Source organism: Neovison vison, chromosome 2 (genome assembly GCF_020171115.1).
Source record: "Neovison vison isolate M4711 chromosome 2, ASM_NN_V1, whole genome shotgun sequence".
Taxonomy (NCBI): domain Eukaryota; kingdom Metazoa; phylum Chordata; class Mammalia; order Carnivora; family Mustelidae; genus Neogale; species Neogale vison.
The window spans coordinates 184,722,629-184,735,608 of record NC_058092.1 but is presented as its reverse complement, the minus strand read 5'-3'; the positions used below and the strand labels follow the sequence as shown (position 1 = coordinate 184,735,608).

Genomic DNA, 12,980 nt, shown 5'->3' with positions numbered 1-12,980 from the left:
ATTGAAATCCCTATCAAAATCTCAATTGGCTTTTTTTTTTTTGTTGCTCAGAAATTAGCAAGCTAATCCTAATTCCTATTCATATGGAAATACAAGGGACCCAGAATAGCCAAAATAGTTCTGAAAAAGAAGTTCTGAAAAAATAGTTCTGAAAAAGGCATACTGGGAGAATTCATTTCCTAATTTCAAAATTCACTACAATACTAGGGTAATCAAGACAGCATAGTACTGGCAGAGAACACACAAACAGATCAATGGAACAGGATTAAAAGTTCTATAAGCCCTCATATTTACAGTCAATGGATTTTTTTTTAGAGGTATCAAAATAATTCAGTGGGGGAAAGAACTGTCTTTTCAACAGATGTGCGAGGACAACTGGATATCTATATACAAAAGAATGAAGTTGGATCTCTACCTCACACCATATATAAAAATTAACTCAAGATGAATCAAAGACTAAATGTAAGAGCTACAACTACAAAACTCTTAGAAGAAAACTACTTACCTCTTAGAGGTGAATTCTCATGAGTTTAGATTAGGCATGACACCAAAAACAGAATGTGATATATACATACAATAGAATATTAGTCACAAAAAAGGAATGAAGTTATGATCCTGGTTAGAACACAGATGAAACTTGAACACATTGGGTTGAGTGAAAGAAACTGGTCATGAGGACCATATGGTGCGTGATTCCATTTTTATGAAACGTCCAGGATAGGCAAATCCATAGAGCAGAAAGCAGATTCACAGCTGCCTAGGGTTGGGAGAGGATGAAATGGGGCGATGAAAATGTTCTGTATCTGGCTGTGATGATGGCTACATAGCTCTTGGAATGTACTAAAAACCGGGGAATTGTACTTTAAATAATTGTTTTGTATGGTATGTGAATTCTATCTCCATAAAGCTGTCATTTAGAAGACAGCAAAAGGGTGAGACTTGGCTGCAGCAAATCCCCCAGAAGGGGCCCCCAACCAGGAGCATAGCCTCATCTAAGAGATTTACAGACCTATGGAATCAGAAACTCAGAACTCGAGCCCAGCCCAGAACGGGCCCCTCAAGTGATCTTGAAACTTACCGCAGCTGGGGACTCCCGCTTAGATGAGATGGTTCTCAACCTTGACTATGCATTACAATCACCGGAAATGTACAAAAAACACCCACATTCTGGCCCCCCAAGGAGACCTAGTAAGTTAGACTTTATGGATGGAACTCAGGCATGGGAATGTTTTAAAGCTCCCATGTGAAACAAGTGTGTTACCGGGGTGAAAAGGACCAGATAAGAGAATGAAGGCCTTCTGCTCTTCAGCCTCTTTGAGAATTTGACCCAGGCTCAGCTCACTAAGGCCACCTAGCGGCCATACTGGGGAATGACTCTACATCTTCCTTCTGTTAGACCCCCACCCCACCCCATCACCCCTGCACCAGGGAGCCCTGCGTGGGGCTCATGGATCCCTATCCTCCCACCGCTGAGGTCAACAGAAGCCTAGCCTCTGGAATGGGAATGGGTGAACATGGTTACCAGAAGGTAATGTCAAATCATCTGACTGAGCCAGGAGAGCTGTGTACGACAGAGCCCCACCGATAGCTAATGGAACAACACACTTTTTTCTAAATAGGCTGAAACTCTGGGCTTTTACAGAAAGTTTGTAAATTTATGGAAACATTTTCATTGCTATCGTTTAATGAGTCACCCAAACATAATTTTTAAAGGAGGAGGTCAATCTGGGAGCCACCCCAGCTCCCGGGTAGTGCAGACATACATAGGTCCTGAGCAGTCACGCAGCATCAGCCGTTAAAACACTAAACGGGTGCCCTGCCAGTCGTTATATGGCCACGTGCCAAGCCCTGGAGTGGCCCCATCTAGCTACCTGACTCCTGCCCGGGACCCTCAGTGCCCCCCATGACCCAGAACCTGAAGGGTTAACACCTGGCACCACAGGGGTCAGGATGGAGTGCTGGTTCTGACTGGCCACATCCCTGACCAGTTCCAGGGCTGCCACAGTTGTCACACGCTCTGATCATCCCTGACACACATACCTCACCAAGCACTCCCTGAATCAAGCCAGGGTGAGCCAGGGTCGGGCTATTTCCATTTCACAGGTCACTTCCAAAAGGTGAAGGAGTAACAGAACTGATGAAGGTCCCACGGGAGCCCTAGCTACCTCATGTCCAGTCAGCCCCAAGCTCGCTGCGCACTGGGGTGGGACACCTGGGTAGGGGCGAGGCTCACCTGGCGGTAGGTGCAGATGATGATTTCCCGCAAGTGATAGTGCATGGGCGTCATGGTCTCACTGACCGTGTCCAGGGCTGCATCTACCTCCTTCTTCACTCGGTGCCCGTCAGGCAGCAGCTGCACCACCTTCATCACCACCTGGGGCCAGGAGAGCACAGAGAAAACTAAGGGAGGGGGGAGGTAGGTGGGGCCTCCAGCCCCAGTAACAGGCTCACCCCACACAAAGGGCTCCCTCAAGGCCCACTCCACAAGTGGTGCTGAGAAAACTGGATATTCACATGCAGATTTTTTTACAGTTTTTTAAATATTTTTTATTTATTTATTTGACAGAGATCACAAGTAGGCAGAGAGGCAGGCAGAGAGAGGAAGGGAAGCAGGCTCCCTGCTGAGCAGAGAGCCCGATGTGGGGCTCAATCCTAGGACCCTGGTATCATGATCTGAGCCAAAGGCAGAGGTTTTAACCCACTGAGCCACCCAGGCGCCTCTCACTCTTAAGTTAAGAGTTAACTTAAGATGGATCAAAGACCTAAACCAGGGCTAAAACCATAGAACTGGCAGAAGAAAATACAGAGGAAAACTCCATGACATCGCATGTGGCAGTGACTTCTTGGACAGGCCATCAGACGTACAGGCAACCAAAGAAAGGACACCATCAACACCATAAAAAGGCAACTGACAGAATGAAAGGAAATATTTGCAAATCGTGTACCTACTGAGGGATTGATATCCAGAATATATTTAAAATTTCTGTAACTCGGCAACAAAACAAACCATATCAGAAATGGGCAAAGAACGTGAACAGACATTTCCTCACAGAAGACATGCAGGCAGTCAACGAGCATCTGGAAAGATGCTCAGCATCACTCGTCATCAGGGAAATACGACTCAAAACCACGAGGTATCACCTCACATCCACCAGGACAGCTACTATCAGAACAGAAGACAACAAGTGTTGGCAAAAACATGGAGAAACTCAACCTCTTGTGCTTTGCCGGTGGGAACGTAAAATGGTGCTACTGCCACAAACGACAATATGGCCGCCATTTAAAAATCAAGCAGGTTACTGTACAATCCAGCAATTCTACCTCTGAAACTGCAAACAGATATCCAGACAGGTATTTGGGCTCCCATGTTCATAGGAGCATGACTCACAGTCGCCAGAGGGTGACATTAATGCAAGTGTCCACCGTCAGATGAGTGGATAAACAAAACATGGTCCATACATACAAGGGAATACTACTCAGCCTTGAAAAGGAATGAAAGCGAAAAGACACTCAACCCGGAGGACATGATGCTAAATGACACAGACTTGACACAAAGGGACAAATACTGGGTGATATTACTTGTATGAGGCATGGGGAACAGTCAAATCCACAGAGACAAAAAGTAGAACAGTAGTCAGTAGCAGCTGCGGACTGTTTCATGGGTATGGTCGGTTTGCGATGAAGAGAAAGTTCTGGAGATGGATGGTGATAATGGTTGCACGACAAAGTGAATGTACTCAATGCCACAGAACTATACGCTTAAAGACACTTAAAATGGTCAACTATATGGTATGTACATTTTACCACAATGAAAAAATAAAAATCTAAGAACCAGCAAATCAGTGAGAAGGAAGAGGGGAGTTTCAGGAGACGGAAGAGCAGATGCAAAGGCCGAGAAGCTGAGGGAGTTTGGTAAGTTTGAGGGAGCACGCAAGGGCCAGGGTGACAGCAGGGACAGTAGGGGAGGGGAATGTTGTGTGGCCAAATGGCCACAGCACCAACAGCAGAGAGCCCCATGCAGGCTCTGAGCAACCCCCAAAAGATAGGGACCCGCTGCCTGCGTGCAGGGTGTCTGTGGTGATGACATGTGGCAGGTGCACAATACGGGGGTGACTAAATCAGAAATGTGAGCAGTTGTCCACCCAGTGCCCTGGACTGAAACAGGGGTGAGGTGGGACAGGCCACAGCCCGGCATCAAGGTTACCAGCCACAGCTGGGGCCCTGGCGCCTATGAGGCAGTCATCAGTGCCATCCGACAAAATGTGGCCAAGGCCTCCCCTAGGGCACACAACAGCCCAGTGGCAGGGCCAAGTGGCGCCCCCTCTTCTTCAAGAGCCCAAGCTGACCTGTGCTCTGGTTTTCTCATCTGTGAAATGGGAGCAGGGGAGCACGGAGATGATGACATGGGAGAAGGTGATGTAAGTAAGAGGAGCTCTGAAGATCCCCCAGAACTGTCAGCCCTCTCCCCTCACCCAGGGGTCCCCAGGGGGCCCTGTGGGGTGTGCTCACCTCAAACTCGCCCTTGGTGAACTTGGCATCAGGCACACTCACGAGCTCCTCCTCGCCCACCTCGGGGAAGCCCTGAGGGAGGACAGCTGCTGGGACAGGGAGCACGTCCATCCAAATGGCCACCTCCCCAACCTGAGGAACCCCTTGCCAGGGGTCTGCCGGTCCCAAAGCCCTCTGCCCAGGACTGATGGGACAGGCTCTGGGACCATGCCATGCACCATCCCTGTTCCCGACACGCTCCTGCCACAACCAGGGTCCCAGGGGCCAAGTAGCACTCTGCCCTGTGCAGGCAGGACAGGACAAGCCACACATACCTGGATGTGCCAGAAGGCGAGCACAGCCACCACCATGGCAGTCGTGGTCCGGCCCTCGCCACTGAGGCAGCTGAACACGAAGCCAGTGCCCGGGTCCTTCACAAGGGCAGCCCGTACAACTTCAAGCAGCCTGTCAAAATCCTGCGTGGGGAGACCAGGGTCCAAGTCAGGCAGCCAGTGCTGCAGGAAGCAGACTCCAGACGTGGCCCGCCCCTCCTAGTGGCAATCCCAAAGCAGCCGTGGTGGGACAGCCAGGTACAAAACGGCATGCTTATAAACAGCCACCCCTACCCCTTATCCCAGGTGTGTCATCCCCTCTTCCCCCAGGCACCCACCCATCCACCCCCCACCCCCGCACAGACACCCTCCACCAGGCAGGACACAAAAGATGTGTATGCCACACCCACGTGCTCATCCCCCAAGGATGCGCAGGGACCCCCAGCCCCGCTGCTTGCCTGAGAGGGACCCCACTCAGGTCCCAGCCTGAGGGCAGGGGTCCGACCTCAGCTGATCCCCGCAGCATGGGTCCACCAGGGGGCGACAAACAACAGGCAACCAGACCCACAGCGGCAGGACCTACCAGCCCCGGAGGCCGCCCCTTCCAGGCTGCGGTCAGCTGTCCCCACATGCACCCCGCACAGACACACCACCTGAACAACAGATGTATCACAGCGACCCGCATGCAGTAAGGGCTGGCCACACGCACCACAGACGTACCCACGGACCTTAAAACACACACTACACAAAGACACAATCCTACAGAGATCACACACACAGCACACAAACAACCTTGGACACACACAAGCACCCCACAACCCCACTACACACACACCACACCACACAGTTCCCCAGAGACACCTGCCACATACCCCCCGGGAAAGACAAGATGTCCGTCGGATTCTAGACCAACCCATCCACCACATACATGTACACGCTCCACAGGACACCCACACACACTCCAAACACGCTTCCCCCACAGACGCACATTCGCTACAGACAACGTGGGTACACTTCCCCCACACACACACCTGAGACACAGAATAAACACAGACATGCATACACACCCCCGGACTTGAACCTTGGAAAGGAGTGAGTGAGCCACTGGAGGCTCGTGGAACAAGCACTCAGTCCCTGGGGGGATCTGTGCCCACAGACACGGCCCAGGCCAGAGCAGGGGTGGGAGAGGGCCTGCTCTGACTCCCCAGGGGCCCAGCCCACATAGCCCCCTCACCTGCTCGCAGGGGGCGCAGAAGTCCGGCAGGGGGATGCGGTGGTAAGTGAGGCCAGGGTAGGCCCCTCGGTGCTGGGCGAAGACCTCCTGCAAGGTGCGGCATGTCTGGAACCTACGGGTCGCTGGACCCCCAGGGCCTGGGAGAGGCATACTCAGGTGGGCCTTCAGCTGGGACTCCAGGTTCTAGAGAAAGGTGGGACAAAGGTGCCACTGAGGCAGCTTCCAGGCCAGCCCCGAAGGCCAGAGCCTGCCATGGCCAGGACAGGTCCTGGCTTTCAGGTGGACTCCTGCCCCTTCCTGAGCCTCAGGGGTCAGAGCCAGGGAGATGACCAAAGTAGGAGTCCCAAATCAGCCACTCCCTGAGTCTGCTCCTCCTGCGGCCTCAGTTTCTCCATTTACAAGAGGAGCCTGGGACCTTCTGAAGATTCTCCAGGACCAATTTCCCAGAAGGCCTCCAAGGTGGGGGTGTGCAGAGGGCAGGAGGGCCTCACCTCAAGCTGGTCGGAGGCCATGGGGGGCCCAGGCCACCGCAGGCTGTGGGTGTGCCCGTCACACTCCAGCACGGCCTCCTCCCTCAGGTTGACCCACATGACATGCCGGAGCTTCCTCTTGGCATCGGTTAGGTAGGCCAGGATGCTCCCCAGGGCCTGGAGGGAGACCATCAGTGGTCCATCAGTGAAAGGGCTCAACCACTACCCCCCCCTTGACCCCATGAGTGGACCTGGGGCCCCTGGGGTGGTTACCTTGGCGCTGGGCTGTGCCGTGCCATAGATGGGCATGCGGGGTACACGGCGGAAGTTGGCCACATCCATCTCTCTGACGGTGCTGAGAGCATCTGGGGAGATGAGGTCGTCCGCCCCCTGTGGGGAGAGCAGCAAGCCTGGGACCCCCAGCAGATGACTGAGCTTCAGAGCCTGGCCCAAGGTGGGGCAGGCGAGGGCAGACACCAGCACTTTACAGTCCACGAAGCACATTAGCACACTGGGCGCTTCACCACCCCAGCAGGGAGAAAGGCGATAGTGCCCACCCTCCAGAGGAGAGTCGTAAGGCTCTACAATGAGAGGCTGGTGGCAAAGACATCCAAACCAGGCCTCCTGCCTCCTCGCCTGCAGCACGTGGGTTCGAGAATGATGAGAGGGAACAACACCAGTGGCCAAAGCTGCAAACGCTTCTTGGGGCCTGAGATCAACCCCACATCAATCACAGGAAGTCTGCCGCCCAAAGGCCATCGCCTCTTTGTCTCCTGGGAAGGAGGGCGATGTTTAATCCAAGCCATCAGGAATCAAGGGCCCACCAGCCCCGAGGACAGCCCGCACTCATTCCCACTGCCCCAGCCAGCCAGCCACACTCACCAGAGAGCCCTTAGTAATGAGGTCCCCAGGGGCCACAGGCCCTGCTGAGCTCAGGGTCACAGGCAGGCGGTACAGCTCGGGGTGGGCACATAGCCAGCGGCTGAAACTGAGGGCAAAGGCCAGCGGGTACTGCAGCCCGAGGCAGAGAGAGATGGGAGTTCAGGGGCACGAGGCCATCCCAAACTCTCCCAGCTGACCCTGCCGGGGGGAGGGAACAGAGCCCCAAGAGACATCCATCGTGGTCCAGGGCAGGGAGGAGGGGGTGCAAGAGGACCAGAAGATCCAAAGCAAGATCCTTCCAGGCCCCGATGCCCCGGCTAGGGGTACAGAGACTGGGGCCCAGGACAGAGAGAGGTGGGCCCTCCCTTTGCCTGACCTGCTCTGGGACCACCACTCTATCGGGGTCTCTCCGGGCCTCCCACACCCACCTTCCTCTGGGACCAATAAAGACGTCCCCATTCTCTTCCCCAGCTCCACAGGGGTCCTCAACAACCCCATGCCAGCTGCTGTGGGGGACGGGGCTGGAGGGACCCCAGGAGGAGGGGTGGTGCCCCTCCCGCTGCCCACCTGCTCATGGAGATAGTAGTTAAACAGGATCAGGTAGAAGTATCGCTCCAGGCTCTGCAGCGCCCTCTGCCGGACACCGTGCTGGCTGCAACTTTCCTAAGAGCAGGTGACCCAGAAGAGGGGCCAGGTGGTAAAAACAGGGCTCCCAGAGCCACCCTGTCCCCATCCTTCGAAGGGCAGGAGTTAAGCCTCAGAAATCCCCAGGATACAATCTACGCCTCCCTTTATAACACATTTCTGCTGGGCTGGAAATTCTTCCAAGCATCTAACCCTCTCCCGTTTGCTGCAATTAGTCTGTGGCCCAGGGGAAGCTCTTGGTGACTACCCCAGCTGTCAACACAGGGACCACCTCGCCCACCAGTTCTGTGCCCAGAGACAGGCTGGGACCGTCCCTTCCCCCAACACCATCTTTGCACCAAGCCATGAACATGCAGGGCCGTGCGCAATCATGTTGAGGAAGCAAGGATAGAAATACCCTTCTCTAAGCCAGAGGCCCTCCCTTAAGAACCCACTTGTGACCCACTCCACAAGAAAACAAAAAGACCCTCATAACAGTGCTCAAAGGGAGCCACAATTTTTTCCCTTATTTTACAGAGGTTCTGAGAAATGAGCTGACTTGCTCAATCATAACACTGATGGCAAGGAGAGTTGGATCCCCAAACAAAGTTCGTAACCACAGCCCAGCCTGGGCCGGTGGCAATGAGCCGTCAGAGAGAATCCCAAAGTCCCTCTCTCCACCTTCGGATCTCAGAGTTCACCGGCTGGGTCAGTACACCTTCTGGAGGGCAAGTGAGATTCAGAGAGGCCTGCAAGAAAGGTCATGGCCTTTGATTACACTGAACCCCATCTTTAGGAATCTAGGCCAGAGGTCGGCAAACAGCTACTTCGATGAAAGGCAGTAAATATTCTAGGGTCTCTGCTTTACCTGCCCATCTTGGCAGCATGAAAGAGCCACAGACAGTGTGGGACTGAATGGGCCAGTCCGTGTTCTAATAAAACTTATTCACGGGGCGCCTGGGTGGCTCAGTGAGTTAAGCCGCTGCCTTCGGCTCAGGTCATGATCTCAGAGTCCTGGGATCGAGTCCCGCATCGGGCTCTCTGCTCAGCAGGGAGCCTGCTTCCCCCTCTCTCTGCCTGCCTCTCTGCCTACTTGTGATTTCTCTCTGTCAAATAAATAAATAAAATCTTTTTAAAAAAAAAAAAAAAAACTTATTCACGAAAACGAGGTAGGTTGGATTTGGCCCCTAGGTCACCATTTGCTAACCTCTAATCTAGACAAAGGGGGAAAAAAATCCTAAATACACAACAGCTTCATTTTCATGAAGTTATCTTGTTGCAGAAGAATTTACACTGGTGAGGAACTGGAAATGACTCAACAGTCCAACCCAAGGGGCGTGGTTAGTAAACCAGGACAGTGACATCCCAGGGATGCGTGCTCTGCAACAGGCTCCCTTCCAAGGGCATCAGGGCTCTTCTCTCAGCCGATCCTGGCAACAACTTTATAGGGTGGTTATCATTCGTGGCTCCCTTTTTACAAGCGGGGAAACTGAGGCACAGGCCTACGTCCACACACCTGTAGATGGCAGAGTCAGGACCGGACCCCACATGGTCAGGCCAGAGGCCACGCTCTTAACCTAGCAGGCCAGGGATGGCTGAAGTCACACAGCCGGCAAGAACCACAATGATGAAAAGAGGGATGGCATGGGGGGCTGAGGAGAAGGTCTCCAAGCAGGCATAAATATGTCCAGGAGGCACCCGAACCAAGAATGTCACAAACAAAGCAATGGGGAGGAAAGTGGCCTGAAATGCTCCCAGCAGCTGTGCTGGCATGATGGGTGACTTTCTGCCTGCTCCAATTTCTCGATTTTCCATACCCAACTACCACTTTCGAAAGATATTTTTTTTAAGTGTCAAAGAAGAAAAAGTCTCCGCAGGCCTTAGATTCCTTCCGCATGCTGTGCACAAACACTGTCAAGACAATGGCCTCTCCCCAGAGGGAGGGACAGAGCTGCGGAGATAGCCCAGAGCCCATCGCTCTTCCAGAAGCAGCAGGCTGGACCGAACCCCAGCCTACCCAAGGAAACAGCAAGGGACTGACTAGCAGGGGGACCCGGGAGCAGTCTGGGAAGTCTCTGGCTCCAGAGGCCCCCGGCACCCCTGCCAGCGGCCCCTTCCTCCGTCCTGTTTATTCTGCAGCGAGGGGACCTGGCCAGGGAAAGTAAACTTCCCCTCTTCCTTGTCCGTCCTTCCTGCCGGCCCAGCAACTCCATCCGCCCTTCCTCGGAGCACCTCTCTTCTCTGGGAGAAGCAGCCACCAGGAAAGGTCCGTCTCAAAGAAGCCGGTTCACAGCTTTCACAAAATGAGGTCACGAGACTCGGGCAAAAGCAGGCCCTCTGCAGGCCTCACCTGGGCTGGGCTCTCAGGCCGGGTGCCTTCCAGCTTCCTCGGGTATCCCAAGACCACCTCCTTCAGGTCGTGCAGCTCGGCACAGGCGGCAATGGCTCTGTCCACCTGGGCCCGCGACCAGGGCAGGGAAGGTAGGTGGGCAGCAGGGCCGGAGAAAGACAGCGGAGATGGAAGGGGAGAGAAAGGGAAAGAATGGTTTTCCAAGAAGGGGGCAGTACAGGGGAGGAAGAGACCCCACCAGTGGAGAAGGGCCCACCCCTCCACGGCCACGGCCCCCAGCCCCCAGCTCACCTCGTCCACCATCTTCCTCCCCTGAGGCACCACATGGAGAAAGCTCTGGATCAGCTGAAGCTGCCCCAGGGGCAGCGGCTTGGCCTGCAGGGGAACAGCCCTGACGAGGAAGGGGTCAGTAGCAGAGGCGGTACCCCCAAAGTCTTCTACCCCCGCTCCCGCTCTTGATGCTTCCATTCACATGGCCGCTGAGGGGCCCTGGACTACAGGTTCCAAGTCTTCCTTCCCATTCAGGCTGGGGGAAGCAAGGGGTATTTTCCCCAGTGGAGAAACTGAGGCCCAGAAAGGTCAAACGACTTTTTCCACATTCCTCAGCAAGCCTGTGGCAACCCAGGAAATGATCCCCACGTGCCCCACCTCCAGCTTTGGCCCTGGGCTCCTGGTGTGGCCCCAGCACTCTGGCAGCCCTGCGCCCGCCTCTCCTCATCCCTGCGGCGCCCTGGGACACTCACTCTGGCCTCGAGGCAGCCCCACTGTGGTGAAACAGGACGAGGGACCCCAGGGTCATTCCCAGGTTGGTCCTGCCCACGCCTGTCTGACAGCTGAAGAGGAGAGCAGGAGGAGGCCCGTGGGCATCACGGAGCGGCAGCAGGCTGGGGGTTTCCTGGGAAAGACCACGACTGTCAGCAACAGCATGACCTGGAAACCCTCTGCCAGGACCAAGTCCGGGGAGATGGGGGTCATGACATCGGCCCATCTGTGCCCCGCAGTTTTTGGCAAGGGGTGCCTAGACAGGGGGGTCAGCCGCTTCTGGCAAACTTCTAAGCCTAATCTGTTCCACCTGCCCCAAGAAGTACAGCCCTGCCTCCTGCCCCGGCCCTTGGGGAGCTCAGCCAGCTGGGCCTGGAAGTAAGACTGCTCAGAGGTGACAGGCCTATATTTGACATCCCCATGAGATGCAAATTAAATAAGGTGGCCTCCTGCAGGGGCTGGGAAAGAAACAACACCAGTACTCAGGAAACACCAGCTCAAGAGGCCACAGACGAGAATCTCTGAGCCCCAATAACTTGATGTCCAGAGAAGTCAGGTGATTTGTCCAAGATCACACAGCCAAGTTAGCAACTGAGTCTGTCCAGCGTCCAGGCCTTCAGACTGTCAGTGCTGGGCTCTGTCATTAGAGAATGCACAAATATACATACTCACACACACACACCCACACACACATTCCACCTCCTACACAACACAGAAGGAAGCCTTCCTCTGAGGAAAGCCAGAGGCCACACTCGCCCTGAGCATCACAATGGAGACAGGGCCTAGACCCAGACCTGCTCTCCAGGCTCTAGTCCCTACTCTGTGCTCCCACCACCCCCTGCCCCCTCCTGCCCTGACTTACCCGGAGAACATTCACAAAGGCATCAAACTGGGCTTCCAGGGGGGCCCCTTGCTCTGGCAAGGGCAGGCGGTAGTACCTGCCAGGTGACGGGGAGAGACCCATCAGGCAGGCCACACAGCCCGGGCATCCCCCCACCCCTGCATTCCTATGGGAGAGATGGCTGTGGGGAGCTTGGCCCAGCCTGCAGACAGTGAAAGTGAGACCACAGCTGGGGAGCAGGGCCAGGGAGCTCCACTGCCCAGCACGCAGGCATCTGTGCGGCCCAAACCCTCTGCTGACATCGGGGAGGCCTGTCACTCGGTACCTGTAGGCAGGCTGCAGGAAGAGGGGCCGCTTGTACACCTCCTCGGTCACGTGCACATCGTCCTCACCCCGGATGGTCACAGCGTGGGGCTCCCCCAGCAGGTCCTCGATGTTGTGGTAAACATGGTAAGTGTTCTCGCTCAGCTGGGCGAAGTCATGGATCTGCGTGGCGGAGTGGGGGCCAGAGGGCCATGACGGACCTGCAGGCCCCTCCTGGCCTTCCTGGCCAAGCTCTAGAGTGAGGAGACCGCACAGAGGCCACGGATAGGCTGCTTTTCCTCCAGGGGGAACCAGGTGCTCTGCGCCCTAGGAGGCCTGATGGGACGGTGGTGGCCAGTGGCCCAAGGGCAGCAGCCTATGCACAAGATGACAGGGCCCACACTGGCGCCAGGGAGCAAGTGCCCTGCCCTGTCCTGTAGGCAGCAGGAATCAGCTAAGCCATCAGAATCAAGGACAGGGGAAGCTCAGTCAGCCTGGTGCCAGAGGAGATGAGGCCCCCAGAGGGAGATGGAAGACCATGGGTTCATGCCCATGGGAGCCTCTGGGGGCACTGTAGCCACTGACCCCAGGCACACACCTCCGCAGTGGGCCAACAACATCAGAACCCTTGACAGGCCTCCAGGTTGTGCAGGAGAACAGGGGCACCTCAGAGACCAGAAAGCCAGAGGCCCAT

The 12,980-nt window shown here is 55.1% G+C and overlaps 1 protein-coding gene across 6 annotated transcripts in view; it reads right to left on the bottom strand.

The window, feature by feature from the left end:
* Positions 1-12,980, bottom strand: part of PALD1 (phosphatase domain containing paladin 1) — a 78,003-nt gene that overhangs the window by 15,860 nt on the left and 49,163 nt on the right. For all 6 annotated transcript variants that reach the window (XM_044239693.1, XM_044239695.1, XM_044239694.1 and 3 more), the window contains exons 6-18: positions 12,309-12,469; positions 12,005-12,080; positions 11,124-11,275; positions 10,672-10,771; positions 10,381-10,485; positions 7,974-8,069; positions 7,407-7,535; positions 6,798-6,914; positions 6,546-6,701; positions 6,055-6,237; positions 4,824-4,964; positions 4,510-4,581; positions 2,234-2,374 (exon numbers count right to left, since the gene is read on the bottom strand). In XM_044239693.1, the coding sequence (XP_044095628.1) occupies positions 2,234-2,374; positions 4,510-4,581; positions 4,824-4,964; positions 6,055-6,237; positions 6,546-6,701; positions 6,798-6,914; positions 7,407-7,535; positions 7,974-8,069; positions 10,381-10,485; positions 10,672-10,771; positions 11,124-11,275; positions 12,005-12,080; positions 12,309-12,469 (1,629 nt within the window). The remainder of the gene's footprint in view (positions 1-2,233; positions 2,375-4,509; positions 4,582-4,823; positions 4,965-6,054; positions 6,238-6,545; positions 6,702-6,797; positions 6,915-7,406; positions 7,536-7,973; positions 8,070-10,380; positions 10,486-10,671; positions 10,772-11,123; positions 11,276-12,004; positions 12,081-12,308; positions 12,470-12,980) is intronic.